We start from the raw sequence: 23489 nt of genomic DNA on the forward strand, positions 1-23489 counted from the left end.
GTCAAATCGGAGGGCATACTGTCCGGTCCTCTGGCAGTCTCTATGGGGGTGCCACAGGGTTCAATCCTCGGGCCGACTCTTTTCTCTGTATATATCAATGATGTTGCTCTTGCTGCGGGCGATTCCCTGATCCACCTCTACGCAGACGACACCATTCTATAAACTTCCGGCCCGTCCTTGGACACTGTGCTATCTAACCTCCAAACGAGCTTCAATGCCATACAACACTCCTTCCGTGGCCTCCAACTGCTCTTAAACGCTAGTAAAACCAAATGCATGCTTTTCAACCGTTCGCTGCCTGCACCCGCACGCCTGACCAGCATCACCACCCTGGATGGTTCCGACCTTGAATATGTGGACATCTATAAGTACCTAGGTGTCTGGCTAGACTGCAAACTCTCCTTCCAGACTCATATCAAACATCTCCAATCGAAAATCAAATCAAGAGTCGGCTTTCTATTCCGCAACAAAGCCTCCTTCACTCACGCCGCCAAACTTACCCTAGTAAAACTGACTATCCTACCGATCCTCGACTTCGGCGATGTCATCTACAAAATTGCTTCCAACACTCTACTCAGCAAACTGGATGCAGTTTATCACAGTGCCATCCGTTTTGTCACTAAAGCACCTTATACCACCCACCACTGCGACTTGTATGCTCTAGTCGGCTGGCCCTCGCTACATATTCGTCGCCAGACCCACTGGCTCCAGGTCATCTACAAGTCCATGCTAGGTAAAGCTCCGCCTTATCTCAGCTCACTGGTCACGATGGCAACACCCATCCGTAGCACGCGCTCCAGCAGGTGTATCCCACTGATCATCCCTAAAGCCAACACCTCATTTGGCCGCCTTTCGTTCCAGTTCTCTGCTGCCTGTGACTGGAACGAATTGCAAAAATCGCTGAAGTTGGAGACTTTTATCTCCCTCACCAACTTCAAACATCTGCTATCTGAGCAGCTAACCGAGCGCTGCAGCTGTACATAGTCTATCGGTAAACAGCCCACCCATTTTTACCTACCTCATCCCCATACTGTTTTTATTTATTTACTTTTCTGCTCTTTTGCACACCAATATCTCTACCTGTACATGACCATCTGATCATTTATCACTCCAGTATTGTTAATCTGCAAAATGTTAATTATTCGCCTACCTCCTCATGCCTGTTGCACACAATGTATATAGACTCCCCTTTTTTTCTACTGTGTTACTGACTTGTTAATTGTTTACTCCATCTGTAACTCTGTGTTGTCTGTTCACACTGCTATGCTTTATCTTGGCCAGGTCGCAGTTGCAAATGGGAACTTGTTCTCAACTAGCCTACCTGGTTAAATAAAGAAAATAAAAAATATATATTTATGTTTGGAGGAAAAAGGGAGAGGCTTGCAAGCCGAGGAAAACCATCCCAATCATGAAGCACGGGGGTGGCAGCATCATGTTGTGGGGGTGCTTTTCTGCAGGAGGGACAGGTGCACTTCACAAAATAGATGGCATCATGAGCAAGGAAAAGTGTGTGGATATATTGAAGCAACATCTCAAGACATCAGTCAGGAAGTTAAAGCTTGGTCGCAAATGGGTCTTCCAAATGGACAATGCATTCTTAAAAAGTTGGCAAAATGGCTTAAGGACAACAAAGTCAAGGTATTGGAGTGGCCATCACAAAGCCCTGACCTCAATCCCATAGATAATTTGTGGACAGAACTGAAAAAGTGTGTGCGAGCAAGGAGGCCTACAAACCTGACTCGGTTGCCCCAGCTCTGTCAGGAGGAATGGGCCAAAATTCACTCAACTTACTGTGGGAAGCTTGTGGAAGGCTACCTAAAATGTTTGACCCAATTTAAACAATTTAAAGGCAATGCTACCAAATACTAAATGAGTGTATGTGAACTTCTGACCCACTGGGAAAGTGATGAAAGAAACAAAAGCTGAAATAAATAATCTCCCATTTAAGGCTTGTTTTCATATCATAAAAAAGTTTGAAAAGGTAGTGGAGTTGGATTAGTGTGGTATGTGAAGAATCCAATACTTTAACTTGCATGCGGTACAAATCACATCATTTTGGGACCACCTACATTAAGAATATGAATTAGGCTGTTTGAGAAGGTAGCGACTCCCAAACCCGCATGCGGGAGCGTAATTATCGCCTGAATCTAATTAGCATAACACAGCGGATATAAATATCCCTAGAAAATGTTCCTATTCATGAAAATCACAAATTAAATATATTGAGACACAGCTTAGCCTTTTTTAATCACCCTGTCATCTCAGATTTTCAAAATATGCTTTACAGCCAACGCTAGACAAGCATTTGTGTACGTTTATAATAGCCTAGTATAGCATTATGCCTTGCTATCAGCAGGCAACCTTGTCACGGAAATCAGAAAAGCAATCAAATTAAATTGTTTACCTTTGATGAACTTCGGATGTTTTCACTCACAAGACTCCCAGGTAGATAGCCAAAGTTCATTTTTTCCCAAAATATTATTTTTGTAGGCGAAACAGCTCCGTTTGTTCTTCACGTTTGGCTGAGAAATCGCCCGGGAATTATTTCCAAATTAGCTCCATAATATCGACAGAAACATGGCAAACGTTGTTTAGAATCCATCCTCAAGGTGTTTTCCTAATATCTATTCGATAATATATCCGTCGGGACAATTCGTTTTTCTCTAGGACCGATTGGAGTAATGGCTACCTCTGTACTTTACGGGAGAATCTCTCTCGGAGCCACCATATGACCACTTACGCAATGTGGCCGCCTACGGCTATTCTTCAACAGAAATGTGTAAAACTATGTCACAATGCTTTAGACACCTTGGGGAATACATAGAAAGCGTAAGCTCGTTGATGGTACATTCACAGCCAAATAGGGAGTCATTGGAACGCAGCGCTTTCAAAACCTGGGGCACTTCCGGATTGGATTTTTCTCAGGCTTTCGCTTGCAATATCAGTTCTGTTATACTCACAGACAATATCTTTACAGTTTTGGAAACGTTAGAGTGTTTTCTATCAAAAGCTGTCTTATTAAATGCATATTCTAGCATCTTTTCCTGACAAAATATCCTGTTTAAAACGGGAACGTTTTTTTTCCAAAAATGACAATAGAGTTCCAAGAGCGACCTGCATACACTATTGTTTGAAGTACAATAGACCAACATAGCTACTGTAGTCGGTCAAGGCTGTGTGCTGGAAAACCTTGGTAGAGCATGGGTGGAGTAGACATTGTGATGCTTGTGAATTTCCTTCTTTTTCAGCTTAAGACCAATGCCTACTTCTCACTTAAAACATAGTTTTTTGTTTTTAATCAATTAACACTTTATTAAAGACCTTAACTTGGTAAGCGAAGCAGGACCAGGAATCCCGATTTGGCCAATGCTAATTTGTAAAGTAAAGCAAAGTAATCACACTAAAGAAAGTGTAATGTGAAAAGGTGAGGGACACGAAACAACAGACAACTAAGTAATGTCAATACAGAATGCTAGGTAGTTAGCCTAGCATTGCTCAGTCATGGTGACCACCATGACAAAACAGACAGCAATCTAGCCATAATTAACCTAGCATCCTTCAGTTTCAGCCATGTCAATACAGACATCTGGCTAGCCATAGTTAGCTAAGCATTGCTCAGTGACCAGTAAGTCAGACAGACAGCTAGTTGTAGCTATCATAACATTGTTCAATGACAGCTTGCGTATGTCAATAAATACAGCACAGATAGCTAGCAATAGTTAGCCTAGCTTCACTCATTTAAGTTACACCCATGTCAATACAGACAGCTAGCTAGTCATAGATAGCTTAGCATTGCTCAGTGACAGTGGCAAAACTGTTTGGTTGTTTAACAACAAGATGGCTCTTATTTTACCACACTTCTCTTTCTCTTATTCCAGGTTAGGGGTGGTGGTGTGAGAGACTGGGACCGGAACTTGGAGCTGTGCTAAGGAAGGTCTGGTTCTAGATACAGTGCTAGGGGCTGGGACTGGAACCTGGTGTCTGGTTGAGGCTGTAGTGATGCAGCAGCAGAGGTCTTGTCTGTGGAGGTGGAGGGTCCTACTCTGGTCCACACTACTCCTCCTCATTCCCCTCAGTGCCACAGGTAAAACCCATCACCTAACCCTGACTGTCTACATCTAAAACCCATGTAAGGAGCAGGATAGCATTCTGTTTAATTGTGTGTGCCTGCACGTGCGCATGCTCGTGCTTATACGCGTGTGCGCGCCTGTGTTTATTTGTGTAACATCTCACATAAAAAAATACGATAGTATGCTATGGTCTAAATACTGTAGTATTACTATATTTACAGTATATACTCTAGTATTCACTGTAGTGTTTTTGTGGACTTTACTATAGTGTTCAATGTAATATTTACTGTAGTGCTTTTGCAGAGATGACTGTAGTATTCACTATAGTGGTTTTGCGAACATGACTGTAGTATACTATAGTATTCACTGTAGTGTTTTTGTGGACATGACTGTATGTGACAATCAGGGTTGGGGAGTAACTGAGTGGCTCTGTGGTCTGAGGCATCGCTACAGACCCTGGTTCGATCCCGGGCTGTATCACAAGCGGTCGTGATTCGGAGTCCCACATGGTTGAGTACAATTGACCCAGTGTCATCCGGGTTAGGGGAGGGTTTGGCTAGGGTAGGCAGTTATTGTAAAAAAATGATTTGTTCTTATCTGACTTGCCTAGCTAAATAAAAATGTGAGGGATTACAAAAAAATGGTAACTGTTACATTACCAGCAAAAATACTGTAATCAGATTACAGTTAATTTTGAAAAACTAGATGATTACTTTGAGGATTACTTTTAAATTCAGAAAGGATGTTTGTGAAAAAATACCTTTCACACTTCTCTGTTTTCTTAATGACATTCAAATCAGCATTGAAAAAAGGCACAAGTTTAAGTTTGTTCCACCTGAGCGAGGTAAGGATGACAGCAGTGGTGTAGTCTACGGCGACACGGATATCACTTATTATTGAGATTTACAAATCAAATCAATTCAAATTTTATTTGTCACATGCCCCAAATACAACAGGTGTAGGTAGACCTTACCATGAAGTACTTACTTACAAGCCCTTAACCAACAATGCAGTTCAAGAAATAAAGACAATAATTACAAAATAAACTAAAGTCAATAAATAAAATTAAAAAGTAACACAAGAAAATGACATAACAATAACGAGGCCATTTACAGGGGGTACCGGTACCAAGTCAACATGCGGGGTTACAGATTAGTCGAGGTCATTTGTAAAGTGACTATGCATAGATAATAAACAGCGAGTAGCAGCAGTGTTTAAACAAAGGGGAAGGGGGTGGTCAATGTAAATCAAATCAAATAAAATGTTATTGGTAACATGCACATGGTTGCAGATGTTATTGCGAGTGTAGTGAAATGCTTGTGCTTCTAGTTCTGACAGGGCAGCAAAATCTAACAAATAATATTTAACAATTCCACAACAAATACCTAATACACACAAATGTAAGGAAAGGAATGGAATAGGAATATATACATATATATATATATATATATATATATATATATATATATATATATATATATATATATATATATATACGTATGAGCAATGACAGACCGGCATAGGCTAAGATGCAATAGATAGTATAAATACAGTGTATACATATGAGATGAGTAATGCAAGATATGTAAACATTATTAAAGTGTCATTATTAAAGTAACTAGTGTTCCATTTATTAAAGTGGCCAGTGATTTCAAGTCTGAATGCTAGTGATGGCTGTTTAACAGTCCGATGGCCTTGAAATAGAAGCTGTTTTTCAGTTTCCCGGTCCCAGCTTTGATGCACCTGTACTGACCTCACCTTCTGGATGGCAGCGGGGTGAACAGGCAGTGGCCCGGGTGGTTGTTGTCCTTGATGATCTTTTTGGCCTTCCTGTGACATCGGGTGCTGTAGGTGTCCTGGAGGGCAGGTAGTCCTGAAGGTGTTGTCGTGCCCTCTTCACAACTTTCTTGGTGTCTTTGGACCATGAAGGGCGACTCCGGCAGTGCCTCGTGCTTATCGTGGAGAGAGGTTGACCGGGCAGGCACTGTGTTATGCGGTGAGGCGCACGCATAGCCAGGTGCGCTACATCGCAGCTCCTCGTATTGGCCGGGCTAGAGTAACCAAAAAAGTGTTATACAAATCCAAATCACTTTTATATTTGAGATTCTTCAAAGTAGCCACCCTTTGCCTTGATGACAGCTTTGCACACTCTTGGAATTCTCTCAACCAGCTTCATGAGCTAGTCACCTGGAATGCATTTCAATTAACAGGTGTTCCTTGTTAAAAGTTCATTTGTGGAATTTCTTTCCTTCTTAATGCATTTGAGCCAATCAGTTGTGTTAGGGGTGGTATACTGAAGATAGCCCTATTTGTCACGGATGCCTCCGGAACTGTCATTACGCACACCTGGTCCCTATTCCCATTTGATTAGTAATTGTATAAGTGTGCCCTTTGTTCACCATTGTCCTGTCGATTATTGTTACAATGTCCATTGGTTCGTGTGAGTACCTGTGCTATGTTGTTTTAGCTTTCGTGCCACGTATATTGTGTAGATGATTACGGGTCTCGTCCCGTGTGATAATCATTGTGCAACTTTGTATTTATTCGAGGTACTCCTCACTCTTTTGTTTGGGTTTCTACCCTGTGTTTTGTATAGTGTTTGTTTGGTCTTCATCCCCGTGCCTTTACACGGCACGCTGTAATTTGGGAAATAAAAACCCCTATTACGCATTCCTGCGCCTGTCTCCTGATCCTTCATACCGACGTGACACTATTTGGTAAAAGACCAAGTCCATATTATGGCAAGAACAGCTCAAATCAGTAAAGAGAAACGACAGTCCATCATTACTTTAAGACATGAAGGTCAGTCAATCCGGAAAATGTCAATAACTTTATAAGTTTATTCAAGTGCAGTCGCAAAAACCATCAAGCGCTATGATGAAACTGGCTGCAGAGGTTCATTAGAGTTACCAGCTTCAGATTGCTGCCCAAATAAATGCTTCACCGAGTTCAAGTAACAGACACATCTCAACATCAACTGTTCAGAGAAGACTGTGTGAATCCAGCCTTCATGGTCGAATTGCTGCAAAGAAACCACTACTAAAGGACACCAATAATAAGAAGACACTTGCAAGAAACACGAGCAATGGACATCAGACCGGTGGAAATCTATCCTTTGGTCTGATGAGTCCAAATTTGAAATTTTTGGTTCCAACCTCTGTGTCTTTGTGAGACGCAGAGTAGGTGAACGGATGATATTTGCATGTGTGGTTCCCACCGTGAAGCATGGAGGTGGGATAGTGTGGGAGTGCTTTGCTGGTGACACTGTCTGTGATTTATTTAAAATTCAAGGCACACTTAACCAGAATGGCTACGATACGGCATCCCATTTTGTTTGCGCTTAGTGGGACTATAATTTGTTTTTCAACAGGACAATGACACAAAACACACCTCCAGGCTGTGTAAGGGCTATTTGATCAAGAAGGAGAGTTATGGAGTGCTGCATCAGATAACCTGGCCTCCACAATCATCTGACCTCAACCACATCGAGATGGTTTGGGATGAGTTGGACCTCAGAGTGAAGGAAAAGCAGCCAACAAGTGCTCAGAATAGGTGGGAACGCCTTCAAGACTGTTGGAAAATAATTCCTCATGAAGCTGTTTGAGAGAATGCCAAGAGTGTGCAAAGCTGTCATCAAGGCAAATGGTGGCTACTTTGAAGAATCTAAAATATATTTTGATTTGTTTAATACTTTTTTAATTACAACATGATTCCACATGTGTTATTTCATAGTTTTGATGTCTTCACTATTATTCCACAATGTAGAAAAACCCTTGAATGAGTAGGTGTTTCCAAACTTTTGACTGGTACTATATCCCCTGATTCTTGAAGAATGTGACTTATAAATGCCTCATAAGCTTAGTTCAACTGTTATACTCCACTAGAACCCAAAATATAAGCTTGTTTTCCGCCAATGTTTGTAAACATTGTAAATGTAAACAAACGCTGTATAGCCTCGTAACATGGTTAAAACAATAATGCTGAAATCATGGATGGCCAGTCCTTGCGTCCATAGCTCTGTCTATTAATCTCAGAGTGGTTACATTTCTCCAGGCCTTTCCCTCAGCTCTTTACCAAAACAGAGGCGGGGCGACCGTTTTGTTTTTGTTGCATATTATGAAGATATCAATGTATCACCAACAAAAAGGTAAACAATAGGCCAATAGCAATTGCAGCATATATGGCATTCATTTTTCACATGTAAATAGCACTGTTCAGTAGTGCTCAAAGCATGCCATTCCATGAGCACAGCATTTATTTTTCAACTTGAATCAATGAGCTGTAACGGTTTTCTTGAGGTGAAGGAGAGGCGGACCAAAACGCAGCGTGGTTTCTATTCATGGTTTTTTAATAAAGACAATACATGAACAGACTAACAAAACAAGAAAAGTGAAAACCTAAAACAGCCCTATCTGGTGCAAACACAGAGACAGGAACAATCACCCACGAAACACTCAAAGAATATGGCTGCCTAAATATTGTTCCCAATCAGAGACAACGATAAACACCTGCCTCTGATTGAGAACCACTCCAGACAGCCATAGACTATGCTAGATGTGCTAAGCCACAAACCCAATACCTAACAAAACCCCAAGACAAAACACACCACATTAAAAAACCCATGTCACACCCTGGCCTAACCAAAATAATAAAGAAAACACAAAATACTAAGACCAGGGCGTGACATGAGCCCAATCAATCCTCCATGATAACTAAAAAACAGAGTAGGGCTGGCTAATAAGTCCTTCGTTTTGGGGTTAGGATCTGATAAAACAATTTGGCTCATATATATTTCCATATTTCCAAGTCCTATTCTTTAAGATCAAGGGGTATAACATTTATGGGAATGACTGGAATTCTGATAGACTTTGGTTTTTAATGTAAAGATATCATTTAATCATTTAATTTTATGTATTAGAAAACAATGGGTTAGAGGCCTACATAACCAACCCATAAAGTAAAATTGAACATCCATATATGGCCAGCTATGTAAACTTTAATATTGATTTATCATGCAATAGATTTTGTTCAATTGCTTATATACATTTTTGTCTTCTTTTAATGTATCTTAAGAGGAAAGTCATCTAAAAGTAACAGAACGTAATCAGATTATTTTACTGAGTTTGGGTAATCTTAAAGTTCCGTTACTGATTACAATTCCGACAGGTACTTAGTAACCGTAACGGATTACATTTCGAAAGTAACCTACCCAACCCTGGTGACAACATATTTGTGTATACTATTGTGTTTACTGTGGTGTTTTTGCGGACATGACTGTAGTATACTACAGTATTCTCTGTAGTGTTTTTGCAGATACGACTCTAGTATACTGTAGTATCACTGTTGTGTTTTTGCAGACCTTACATCAGTATTCACTGTAGTGTTTTTGCAGATACGACTCTAGTATACTGTAGTATCACTGTTGTGTTTTTGCTGACTTTACTGTAGTCTTCACTGTAATGTTTTTGAGGACATGACTCTAGTATACTGTAGTATCACTGTTGTGTTTTTGCTGACTTTACTATAGTATTCACTGTAATGTTTTTGAGGACATGGCTATAGTATACTATAGTATTCACTGTAATGTTTTTGAGGACATGGCTATAGTATACTATAGTATTCACTGCAATGTTTTTGAGGACATGGCTATAGTATACTAAAGTATTCACTGTTGTGTTTTTGCAGACTTCTCTGTATTAGTCAACATAGTGTTTTGCACCCTCGACTGTAGTATATTGTAGTAACACCTGCTGACTAGGGTTAGCTAAAATGGCACAACTACCAGACTATGCCAGTTACTGTTTAACGAGAGGAACAACTGAATCAGAACATAAGACACACAGGTTCGTGACAGGCCACCTATTGAGTTGGGTCAGTTCTGAGCAATGCAACAAACCAGACAATACCTTTCAAAGATATATACATTTTTATTACAATTGTAACATTAACATTAATAACATTACATTTTTATAACAATTGTAACATTAAATGTTAGATGCAGGTTCTAGGCCGATTAAAGGGAAACAGTACACAGGCAGATATAAAGAACAAGATCAGTTTATTCAAGTTATAGGATTAGGTTTGCTTGTTTGACACAGATAAACAACACAAACAATTATAAATATGTGTTTCCCTGGCAACCTTATTAGGGGAGGACATGCAGTACATATAAAATCACTACAACATACAGTAAGCACCACTCGATCGAGGGATACTACAGTGTGTAGTATAGTATTCTCTAGTACACAAAAACATTATAAAGCAAGCACTACACAATCAAGGTATACTATAGCATGGAGTATAGGATTCTACAATATACTACAGTTTACTACAGAATTATATAGAACAGTTGAAGTCGGAAGTTTACATACACTTATGTTCGAGTCATTAAAACTTGTTTTTCAACCACTCCACAAATTTCTGGTTAACAAACTATAGTTTTGGCAAGTCAGTTAGGACATCTACTTTGTGCATGACACAAGTAATTTTTCCAACAGTTGTTTACAGACAGATGATTTCACTTATAATTCACTGTATCACAATTCCAGTGGGTCAGAAGTTTACACACACTTAGTTGACTGTGCCTTGGAAAATTCCAGAAAACTATGCCATGACTTTAGAAGCTTCTGAGGCTAATTGACATAATTTGAGTCAATTGGATGTGTGCCTGTGGATGCATTTCAAGGTCTACCTTCAAACCCAGTGCCTCTTTGCTTGACATCATGGGAAAATCAAAAGAAATCAGCCAAGACCCCAGAAAAACAAATGGTAGACCTCCACAAGTCTGGTTCATCCTTGGGAGCAATTTCCAAACGCCTGAAGGTACCACGTTTATCTGTATGAACAATAGTATGCAAGTATAAACACCATGGGACCACGGAGCCGTCATACCGTTCAGGAAGGAGACGCATTCTGTCTCCTAGAGATGAATGTACTTTGGTGCGAAAAGTGCAAATCAATCCCAGAACAACAGCAAAGGACCTTGTGAAGATGCTGGAGGAAACAAGTACAAAAGTATCTATATCCACAGTAAAACGAGTCCTATATCGACATAACCTGAAAGGCCGCTCAGCATGGAAGAAGCCACTGCTCCAAAACCGCTATAAAAAACTATATGGAGAAATGTCCTCTTGTCTGATGAAATAAAAATAGAACTGTTTGGCCATAATGACCATCGTTATGTTTGGAGGAAAAAGAGAGGCTTGCAAAGCCGAAGAACACCATCCCAACCGTGAAGCACAGGGGTGGCAGCATCATGTTGTGGGGGTGCGTTGCTGCAGGAGGGACTGGTACACTTCACAAAATAGATGGCATCATGAGCCAGGAAAAGTATGTGGATATATTGAAGCAACATCTCAAGACATCAGCTTGGTCAAAAATGGGTCTTCCAAATGGGCAATGACCCCAAGCATTCTCCCAAAGTTGTGGCAAAATGTCTTAAGGATAACAAAGTCAACGTATTGGAGTGGCCATCATAAAGCCCTGACCTCAATTCTATAGAAAATTTGTGGGCAGAACTGAAAAAGCGTGTTCGAGCAAGGAGGCCTACAAACCTGACTCAGTTACACCAGCTCTGTCAGGAGGAATGGGCCAAAATTCACCCAACGTATTGTGGGAAGCTTGTGGAAGGCTACCCGAAATGTTTGACTCAAGTTAAACAATTTAAAGGCAATGCTACCAAATACTAATTGAGTGTATGTAAACTTCTGACCCACTGGGAATGTGATGAAAGAAATAAAAAAAACTTAAATAAATCGTTCTCTCTACTATTATTCTGACATTTCACATTCTTAAAATAAACTGGTGATCCTAACTGACCTAAGACAGGGAATTTTTACTAGGATTAAATGTCAGGAAATGTGAAAAACTGAGCCACTACACCTTAGCCAAATATACAGTGCCTTGCGAAAGTATTCGGCCCCCTTGAACTTTGCGACCTTTTGCCACATTTCAGGCTTCAAACAATAAGATATAAAACTGTATTTTTTGTGAAGAATCAACAACAAGTGGGACACAATCATGAAGTGGAACGACATTTATTGGATATTTCAAACTTTTTTAACAAATCAAAAACTGAAAAATTGGGAGTGCAGAATTATTCAGCCCCCTTAAGTTAATACTTTGTAGCGCCACCTTTTGCTGCGATTACAGCGGTAAGTCGCTTGGGGTATATGTCTATCAGTTTTGCACATCGAGAGACTGAATTTTTTTCCCATTCCTCCTTGCAAAACAGCTCGATCACAGTGAGGTTGGATGGAGAGCATTTGTGAACAGCAGTTTTCAGTTCTTTCCACAGATTCTCGATTGGATTCAGGTCTGGACTTTGACTTGGCCATTCTATCACCTGGATATATTTATTTTTGAACCATTCCATTGTAGATTTTGCTTTATGTTTTGAATCATTGTCTTGTAGGAAGACAAATCTCCGTCCCAGTCTCAGGTCTTTTGCAGACTCCATCAGGTTTTCTTCCAGAATGGTCCTGTATTTGGCTCCATCCATCTTCCCATCAATTTTAACCATCTTCCCTGTCCCTGCTGAAGAAAAGCAGGCCCAAACCATGATGCTGCCACCACCATGTTTGACAGTGGGGATGGTGTGTTCAGCTGTGTTGCTTTTACGCCAAACATAACGTTTTGCATTGTTGCCAAAAAAGTTCAATTTTGGTTTCATCTGACCAGAGCACCTTCTTCCACATGTTTGGTGTGTCTCCTAGGTGGCTTGTGGCAAACTTTAAACGACACTTTTTATGGATATCTTTAAGAAATGGCTTTCTTCTTGCCACTCTTCCATAAAGGCCAGATTTGTGCAATATACGACTGATTGTTGTCCTATGGACAGAGTCTCCCACCTCAGCTGTAGATCTCTGCAGTTTATCCAGAGTGATCATGGGTCTCTTGGCTGCATCTCTGATCAGTCTTCTCCTTGTATGAGCTGAAAGTTTAGAGGGACGGCCAGGTCTTGGTAGATTTGCAGTGGTCTGATACTCCTTCCATTTCAATATTATCGCTTGCACAGTGCTCCTTGGGATGTTTAAAGCTTGGGAAATATTTTTGTATCCAAATCCGGCTTTAAACTTCTTCACAACAGTATCTCGGACCTGCCTGGTGTGTTCGTTGTTCCTCATGATGTTCTCTGCGTTTTTTACGGACCTCTGAGACTATCACAGTGCAGGTGCATTTATACGGAGACTTGATTACACACAGGTGGATTGTATTTATCATCATTAGTCATTTAGGTCAACATTGGATCATTCAGAGATCCTCACTGAACTTCCGGAGAGAATTTGCTGCACTGAAAGTAAAGGGGCTGAATAATTTTGCACGCCATATTTTTCAGTTTTTGATTTGTTAAAAAAGTTTGAAATATCCAATAAATGTCGTTCCACTTCATGATTGTTTCCCACTTGTTGTTGATTCTTCACAAAAAAATACAGTTTTATATCTTTATGTTTGAAGCCTGAAATGTGGCAAAAGGTCGCAAAGTTCAAGGGGGCCGAATACTTTCGCAAGGCACTGTATATTTGGCTAAGGTGTATGTAAACTTTGGACTTTTGTCATTTGTAGTATTTTGTTGATGTCGGCTGGCATGCCAGCAGCAAGTGTTCCACGTCGTAATTAATTAAGGGCGGAGTTTCCAATTAAGCTGTGTATAGAGGTTGACTGTTTTGGTTTGTTCAGGGCATCTCTTTGCCATTGTAGAAGATGGCGTGTCTTTGGAGGATGGGAGTGGTGACCCTGGTTTAGACCAAACTGTGAGAGGAGAAAATTGTAAGTACCGGCATATGTTTATGGCAAATGCACCCATCGTTCCGCTAAGCTTCTCCCTTGCTGTAGATCTGTGTGTCATTATTGCTTTGCCAGAATGTCTCTTTTTATTGATTTAAATCTATAATGTGAAATAACCTATAAATACCTATACGATGTGTTTGTTGTCAGTAGAAATTGTGTTCCCTGTGTGGCTTATTCCTAAAAGGTTCAACAAGTCATAAAAAGTGTCTGGCTGCACATCTGACTGGCTGACTTACTGCAAGTTAAGAAATTATGTGACTAAACTCAACAAAAAGAAGAATAAACTGTATTATGAAGCCAAGATCAATTATATACTTTAAATTAAATGATGGGCAGAAAGACTAATTAAACTCCATCTTTCATCGAATCAGATGGCTTATTCATCACAAAACCATAAGATGTTGCCAATTATTTTAATAATTTAATAGAGGACAGTTTTTGTTCTCAGGCCTGGAGGGAAGCCAAAGTCATTCATCTACTCAAGAGTGGTAAAGCGGCCTTTACTGGTTCTAACAGCAGACCTATAAGCTTGCTGCCAGCTCTCATCAAACTGTTGGGAAAATTTGTGTTTGATCAAATACAATGCTATTTCACTCAACTGACACAAATTATGATTGGTTGAAATAAATTGATAATAAGGAGATTGTGGGAGCTGTACTGTTAGATTTCAGTACAGCCTTTGATATTATTGACCATAACCTGTTGTTGAGAAAACGTATGTTTTATGGCTTTTCAACCTCTTACTACTAGGCAGGTAGCCTAGTGGTTAGAGTTTTGGGCCAGTAACCAAAAGGTTTCTGGATTGAATCCCCGAGCTGACAAGGTAAAGATCTGTCATTCTGCCCCTGAACAAGGCAGTTAACCCACTGTTCCCTGGTAGGATGTCGTTGTAAATAAGAATTTGTTCTTAACTGACTTGCCTAGTTAAATAAAGGTTAAATGAAAAAACTCTTCCATATTGTGGATTCAGAGCTATCTAGCTACTAGAACTCAGAGGGTTTTCTTTAATGGAAGCTTATCTAATATCAAACATGTAAAGTGTGGTGTACCGTAGGGCAGCTCTCTAGGCCCTCATATTTTCTATTTTTACCAATGACCTGCCACTGGCATTAAACAAAACATGTGTGTCCATGTATGTTGATGATTCAACCATATATACCGCATCAGTAACCACAGCTAATGAAGTCACTGAAACACTTAACCAAGTGCTACAGTCAGTTTTGGAATGGATTGCCAGTAATGGTTATGAACATCTCTAAAAGTAAGAGCATTGTCATGCACAACACATATAGATTCAATGGTTGTACAGATGGGGAGAGGTCCGTCTGTAATGAAGAGATGCTCTGCTTTTTTGACATCACTCTCCACAAAGCCAGTAGGTCCAGTAGGTTCTAATTTGATCTTATCTTGATTATTGTCCAGTCATATGGTCAAGTGCTGCAAAGAAAGACCTAGTTAAGCTGCAGCTGGCCCAGAACAGAGCGGTACTTCTTGCTCTTCATTGTAATCAGAGGGCTATATGAATAATATGCACGCCAGTCTCTCTTGGCTAAGGGTTGAGGAAATTCTGACAGCGTCACTTCTGGTTTTTATAAGAAACATTAATGTGTTGGAAATTCCAAATTGTTTTCATAATCAACTTACACACAGCTCTGACACATACACTTACCACATCAGACATGCCACCAGGGCTATTTTCCCAGTTCACAGGTCCATAGCAAATTCAAGGAGACGTACAGTATTATATAGAGCCATGAGTGCATGGAACTTCCTTCCATCTTATATAGCGCAAGTGAACAGCAAACCTGTATTCAAAATACAACACCTCACGGCACATCGCCTCTCCCCCATGTGACCTACTTGTTGTGTGTATGTACTGACATGTATGCGTAACTAATAGATGCACACACACACTACATGTTCATGTTTTTAAATATATGGAAATTATAAAAACATTTGTCTGTAATCTCTTTTTTGTCATGTAAGACTAGCTGTTCCCATGGGGATCCTAATCAATCACATCAAACTGTTTGTCTGATTGGCTACTCTGCTAATCACAAGCTTGTCTGATTGTCAGGGAACCCATGTCTGGAGGGCCATGATGTGTTTTCCAAGGTCAAAGAGAACAGCATGATAGGAGAACTCATCGCTGAGCTCAACACTGAGCTGACAGCCAATGATGTTGTCTGGAGCTTAACTGGGGAGGACGCTGATTGGTTCTTCCTAGAAAGGCGGAGCATCAGACTCAATGCCCCATTGGATAGAGTTCTGGACCGGGAGGTAAAAACGTTATCACAACTTCCTCACAATGATGACAGGGTTCTGTCTTGGTTTAGTTGACTCAAAGAACAACACTCAGCAGGGTCATGTGCAGATATGAAGCATTATATATGTTGTGTGTGTGTGTGTGTCTCAGGTGCAGGGCCCAGTCCTGATGGCAGCGTTGACCTGCTATGAGGAGGACACTGTGCAGGTAGAGACTGTACATATCTGGAAATATATTTGTCCTTTATACCAAAGTGATATTACTATGGATCCAAAACTTCTAAATGTGTGTGTGTGTGTGTGTGTGTGTGTGTGTGTGTGTGTGTGTGTGTGTGTGTGTGTGTGTGTGTGTTTCAGAGTGAGTACAGGATCATGGTGGAGATTCTGAATGAGAATGATAACACTCCTGAGTTTGTGGAGAGCACCATACAGCCTCGCAGCATCAGTGAGGTAAGTAGGCTACACTACATACATGCTCACGTACGCACACATATACAGTACACACATATACACACATATACACACACGCACGCACACACACACACACACACACACACACACACACACACACACACACACACACACACACACACACACACACACACACACACACACACACACAGACATAAACTGAAGCCGATTTTTGCTTGATGTCCATGTCTAGCTGGCTGAGGTGAAGACAGTGGTGTTTACAGTCCAGGCCACAGATGCAGATGGCGACACCATAATGTACTCCATCGACCAGACCTCGGTACTGTATCAATAAAGTTTTATACTTAAATAAATACCAGATCTCCTTACTGTATCAAATAAATAAAAAATACTTCTGCATTGAAATGAGTGAGTACAGTATTTGTGTGTGGTCTCTGTTCCAGCCTGATGCTGCCTACTTCAGAGTGGATCTCCCTAACAGTGGAGAGGTGATACTGGCCAAGCCTCTGGACTACGAGACTAAAACACAACTGAAGATCACCATATATGCTTCGGTACCCTAAATGCACCTAGCCTATAGTTACAGAAAAACGTGGCTGTGCCTACCATCTGCTTGATATATTTTGTGAATAATGCACACCTTTAACCAATCAAATTGTATGACTGGAACTAATATCTCAGTCTGATATACGGTGTGTGTGTGTGTCTGTGTCTGTGTGTGTGTGTGTGTGTGTGTGTGTGTGTGTGTGTGTGTGTGTGTGTGTGTGTGTGTGTGTGTGTGTGTGTGTGTGTGTGTGTGTGTGTATATGCCTGTCTGAGTGTTTGTGTGTGTGTGTAGGAGATGAACACTGTGGAGAAGTTCAACACTAGTGCCATCCTGACCGTGAATATCTTGGACGGAGATGACCAGTACCCACAATTCCTGCCGTGCATGCCCCCCTCTAATGACCAATCGAATCGTGTCTGCAGCAACCCTGTCTACACGGTTAACATCACAGAAGGCGAACAGGTTAGTGCCCAGGGTTAGGGTTAGGTGTTGGTGGTAGGTGTTAGGGGTTAAGGACTGATGTATTCTGTTAATGTTGTCCCTGTTATAGGACGTTCTTCTGGACTTCTCTCCTGGGCCGATCAATGCTGTGGATGGAGACAGAGGCCTCAACTCACCTCTCAGCTATAGCATTCTGTCAGGTACAACACACACACACACACACACACACACACACACATACAAACCACCATTGTTTATCTTCAGAATGAAATGCAACGTAGTATTGGGAGTTTATAAACAGTATAGTTTACAAGGCTACCAATTACTTCATACTGGAAAAAGTTAAGCTAAACTAAACTTACTCTTAAGAAAATTATAGTTTACTTAACTAAAGTTACTCTGAAAAAGTAGTTCACTACATCCAAACTACTTGATGAAAAATGATCATATGTAAATATGTTATGTCACTGACTACAAATTGCAAGGACAGATCACTTTGGGGTCATATGTTAGCAGAATGAGCAATTTAGCATATTAAACACAAAAATTATGTTGTAAGTGAGAATTAGGCAGGTCTGAAGCCAATGAAGGAAATGATTGCCAACTTCACCCAAATGTAATTAAATATTTGCAAAACAATGTGTGTAGTTCCAGTAGTTAGCTACACTGCTACTTGGCAAAAAAAAGTAATTAAAAACTGAAAACACTACCTAGATTTGAATTTAGTTCAACTACCACCAAGCTCCTGCAAAATGTAGCTATATTACTAGTTTAACTACATGTAGTTCACTACTCCCCAACACTGTTGACAATATATGTTGTCAGGGGCTGATAATGGGCGTTTTGTGATGGATGAGGTGACAGGGGAGGTGCGTCTGATGAAAGAAGTAGAGAACAGACTACTGACACCCACACTACGCCTACGGGTCATGGTGAGACACACACACACACACACACACACACACACACACACACACACACACACACACACACACACACACACACACACACACACACACACACACACACACACACACACACACACACGACTACAGAGACTCTAAATAACTGAAAACTCTCTCCCCCTCCTCAGGCGTACCAGAGGAATGACCCTAGGAAGTACTCAGTTGCCACAGTGGTGATCCGTGTTGTGGCTGTCAACCGCTTTCCTCCCCAGTTTGGTCGGGCCGAATACCGTGGTTTTGTCACTGAAGGCAACAGCCCTGCCTCACTGGTCAACACTTACGGAAACACCGTGCTGCTGCTACAGATACAGGACAGGGACTTCTCTGATGTATGCATACAAACACACACACACACACACACACACGCTCATACACACAGCTGGACTATGCATCGTGTAATATTCTGTAACTTCAACTCTCTCTTCCCTTAATTGGTAGGGGATTAATCCCAAGATGCACTACTCCCTGAGGTCCTCGTCCAATCACACAGAGTTTTACCACATCACACAGGAGGGGCTTCTGATCGCCAGGACCAATCAGCTACGGCCATCACAGAAACACAGTCTGAAGGTGGGCTTTGATTGGACAGAACAGTATTTGAGAGAACAACGTAATGATGGACAAGCTAAATTGTTGTTGATGATGATGATGATGATGATGATGATATCATGCAGGTAGTGGCTGTGGATCTGGAGTCAGGTGACATGGCCACGGCTCTCATAAAGGTGGAGGTGCTGTATGAAGGACAAATAGGTAACACAGCCACACACACATACACACACACACAATTACAATTTGTGTGGTCGTACTTGCTCTCAGTGTAAGTGTGCATACAGTACCAGTCAAAAGTCTGGACACACCTACTATTTCAAGGGTTTTTCTTCATTTTTACTATTATCTACATTGTAGAACAATAGTGAAGACATTAAAACTGTGAAATAACACATTTGGAATCATGTAGTAACCAAAAAAGTGTAAAACAAACCCAAATATATTTGAGATTTGAGATTCTTCAAAGTAGCCACCCTTTGCTTGATGACAGCTTTGCACACTCTTGGCATTCTCTCAACCAGCTTTACCTTTACAAACAGTCTTGAAGGAGTTCCCACATATGCTGAGCACTTGTTGGCTGCTTTTCCTTCACTCTGCGGTCCAACTCATCCCAAACCATCTCAATTGGGTTGAGGTCGGGTGATTGTGGAGGCCAGGTCATCTGATGCAGCACTCCATCACTCTCCTTCTTGGTCAAATAGCCCTTACACACCCTCTAAATAAATCACAGACAATGTCACCAGCAAAGCACCCCCACACCATCACACCGCCTCCTCCATGCTTCACGGTGGGAACCAAACATGCAGAGATAATCTGTTCACCTACTCTGAGTCTCGCAAAGACACGGCAGTTGGAAGCAAACATTTGGAGTCATCAGACCAAAGGACAGATTTCCACCGGTCTAATGTCCATTGCTCGTGTCTCTAGGCCCAAGCATGTCTCTTATTATTATTGGTGTCCTTTAGTAGTGGTTTCTTTGCAGCAATTCAACCATGAAGGCCTGATTCACACAGTCTCCTCTGAACAGTTGATGTTGAGATGTGTGTGTTACTTGAAGTCTGTGAAGCATTTATTTGGGCGGCAATTTCTGAGGATGGTAACTCTAATGAACTTATCCTCTGCAGCAGAAGTAACTCTGTGTCTTCCTTTCATTTGGCGATCTTCATGAGAGCCAGTTTCATCATAGTGCTTGATGGTTTTTGCGACTGCACTTTAATAAACTTTCAAAGTTCTTGAAATATTCCATATTGACTGACCTTTATGTCTTAACGTAATGATGGACTGTTGTTTGTCTTTGCTTATTTGAGCTGTTCTTGCCATAATATGGACTTGGTCTTTTACCAAATAGGGCTATCTTCTGTATACCAACCTACCTTGTCACAACACAACTGATTGGCTCAAATACATTAAGAAGGAAAGAAGTTCCACAAATTAACTTTTAACAAGGCACACCTGTTAATTGAAATGCATTCCAGGTGACTAGCTCATGAAGCTGGTTGAGAGAATGCCAAGAGTGTGCAAAGCTGTCATCAAGACAAAGGGTGGCTACTTTGAAGAATCTCAAATATAAAATACATTTTGATTTGTTTAACACTTTTTTGGTTACTACATGATTCCATATGTGTTATTTCATAGTGTTGATGTCTTCACTATTATTCTACAACATAGAAAATAGTAAAAAAAATAAAGAAAAAAACCCTGGAATGAGTAGGTGTGTCCAAACTTTTGACAGGTACTATATGTGTGTGCAGTCCCTCAGGGCCCATTGGGGGACGGGCGTCTCCATGGTAGCTGTGCAGTAGGCAAGGCTATGGGTGTGGTCATCCTGGGGCTGACTCTGTTAGGCTGCGCTCTGTATGCACTGCAGCATGTCCTCCGGACATACAGAGGACTGAAGGACCCAGAGGACAGGGGCTGTATTGCACAGGGAAAACACCCCAATGTGGTGAGATATACTGACACTTCACCCTGACCCCTACCCTTTTAACTTTTAACCTCTAACATTTAGACATTCTAGTCCTGTGCACTGACCTGTGTGTCTCTCTGTTTGATCTACCCTGCTGGTCTAGAGATTACAATGGTTCCAACTGGTGAGTCTCTGTGTGTGTGTGTGTGTGTGTGTGTGTGTGTGTGTGTGTGTGTGTGTGTGTGTGTGTGTGTGTGTGTGTGTGTGTGTGTGTGTGTGTGTGTGTGTGTGTGTGTGTGTGTGTGTGTGTGTGTGTGTGGGTGTGTGTGTGAGACCTTTCCAACTGGTGAGTTAATAGACAAAGGAGCAAGTGAGCTAACATCACATAGTGTATCAGTGAGACAGTCAGTCAGCCATGTCGATTTGTGTCTTTTCTCCCCAGGTGAGTCACAGTAGCCACATGCCAGTCCTTGATGAGGTGAAGTTCAAAAAGGAGGGTCTAAGCACCTCCACCTCCACCTCCAAGCTACTGGGCGGTCAGAGCATTTACACACCTGCAGACTCGGACCCTTCTCCATTCAACGCTTTACCCATAGCTACACCCTCAACAACCTACATCCAGCCTATACTAGCCAACTCCACCCATACACCTGCTACAACCATCACACCTGAACTACTCAAGACATCCACTCAACTCCTGGGCAACTCCAGCTCTAGTACACCCCCACACCCATCACCTACACCTACCATGGATCAGACAGACTCGCCTTTAGCTACACACCCCTCCCCTGTTGCAGATCCAATAGGTACACACACTCAGATAGAAGAGACACCTACCTCACCTAACCATCAGCAGGTACACACACCTTTACCTCCTCCCACTCCGATCAACTCACCCCCTCACCCCACACCCCCTCCTACCTCACCTACCACACCTCTCCCTTTCTCACCTACTCCAGGCCCGGTATACAATCCTGAATGTACAGGATATAATCACACACCTTTACTTACTCCCCCCTGTCCAGAGCAGGACAGGGTAGGGACACCCCCACCTAAACCCACCCCAGGGCAAACACATACCCCTGTACTGACCATCACCTGCCCAGAGCAGGTAGGACAACCAGGGTACCCTGAGGAGCGCAGACCCTCCACCCACAGCCCTGAGACAGCCTCCATCGGTGATGATGACTGCTTCCTGGGGGATGAAGAGGCCACCAGGAACAGTGATGATGATGAGGATGAAGAGCTGGTGAGACTCTATTCTCACATACAGCCCACATTCCTGATAACAGACTATGACAATGACATCACGACTGAGATCCCTGCCAGTGGTGGAGAGGAGGAGGGGACTGGGAAGAGCGAAGGAGTGGAGAGAGAGAGGGTTTGGATGGAGGGAAACAAGGGAGGGGCCGGGAGAGACAGGGATGATATGGAAGGAAAGGGGGGTAAATTAGAGAGCGAAGGGGAGAGTTTGAAACAGGGGAGTCCATCATTTCAACCCTGTGATACAGAGCAGGAAGTATCAGTGGGCCAATCAAAGGAGTGATAAACAGTAACCCAGCAACACTCTCTAGTCACTGAGGCCAAACATTTAAGAACACTCTGAAACACGCTTGCACAAATACACACAGACACACACACACGTACACTGATGATATTAGAACACCCTAGACTTGCCTCAAGCAAGTGTAGGTGAAACACAACACAACTGGCCATGTGTCTGAGATATAGGCCACACTCCTCTTGTAAGGCCTTTGACTTGAGTCTTTTGTGTTACTGTGTTTTTGTTGATGTTCTTATTTTGTTCTAAAATGGTTCAAGGGACTCCTGGACACTGTGTGTAGGCCTACTTCTGTCCTCCCCTTTGCCCATTCTTATTTAGTTTTTACAAGAAACACCCCTGTGATAAAATGTTACCTACTTCATTGCTAGCCATGAACTTCATGCTTCTCACATAGTTCCAATGTCCACAACACAGGATGTGGAATGATGGTCACGAGAAATTGCTTCAGCAAATATTTTTGTTGTTTGGATTGTGTGTTCTTCTACTGTATTTCTGTGTAGCGTGATGTAAAATATGATGACCAGAATTTTCAGGTTACATCAACTGTCTCAGTCTGTCTCTACAGTATATATCAGTAAAGCCATCATGTGACTGAAGCACTGGTTCATGGGAGTTGTGCTTCTTATACCCTGGAGACTAACACACACACACACACACACACACACACACACACACACACAGAGGGAGACAGATAAATGCTCAGTCAAATTCATATATACTGAACAAAAATATAAACGCAACATGCAACAATTTCAAAGACTTTACTGAATTACAGTTCATATAAGGAAATCAGTCAATTAAAATAAAATCATTAGGCCCTAAATGGATTTCACATGACTGGGAATGCAGATATGCGTCTGTTGGTCAAGAGCATCCTAAACATGTGCATCTCTGTGCATTCAAAATGCCATCGATGAAATGCAATTGTGTTCGTTGTCCTCAGCTTATGCCTGCCCAT

General features: G+C 41.6%; 1 protein-coding gene across 1 annotated transcript in view; it reads left to right on the top strand.

Annotated features, from left to right (window-relative positions):
• The window catches only part of LOC110496485 (uncharacterized), a 32984-nt gene extending 9857 nt beyond the window's left edge, over positions 1–23127 (top strand). The window contains exons 2-17 of the mRNA XM_036955859.2: positions 3879–4084; positions 13749–13838; positions 15937–16139; positions 16276–16332; positions 16482–16574; positions 16789–16875; positions 17000–17110; positions 17395–17565; positions 17654–17744; positions 18370–18476; positions 18638–18838; positions 18948–19079; positions 19184–19262; positions 20813–21006; positions 21131–21151; positions 21410–23127. Coding sequence (XP_036811754.2) covers positions 4000–4084; positions 13749–13838; positions 15937–16139; positions 16276–16332; positions 16482–16574; positions 16789–16875; positions 17000–17110; positions 17395–17565; positions 17654–17744; positions 18370–18476; positions 18638–18838; positions 18948–19079; positions 19184–19262; positions 20813–21006; positions 21131–21151; positions 21410–22513 — 2826 coding nt within the window. The 5' untranslated portion in view covers positions 3879–3999 and the 3' untranslated portion in view covers positions 22514–23127. The remainder of the gene's footprint in view (positions 1–3878; positions 4085–13748; positions 13839–15936; positions 16140–16275; positions 16333–16481; positions 16575–16788; positions 16876–16999; positions 17111–17394; positions 17566–17653; positions 17745–18369; positions 18477–18637; positions 18839–18947; positions 19080–19183; positions 19263–20812; positions 21007–21130; positions 21152–21409) is intronic.
• Positions 23128–23489: the final 362 nt, after the last annotated feature.

This window comes from Oncorhynchus mykiss, chromosome 2 (genome assembly GCF_057628025.1).
Source record: "Oncorhynchus mykiss isolate SJ-2025 chromosome 2, ASM5762802v1, whole genome shotgun sequence".
In the NCBI taxonomy this organism is placed as follows: Eukaryota; Metazoa; Chordata; class Actinopteri; order Salmoniformes; family Salmonidae; genus Oncorhynchus; species Oncorhynchus mykiss.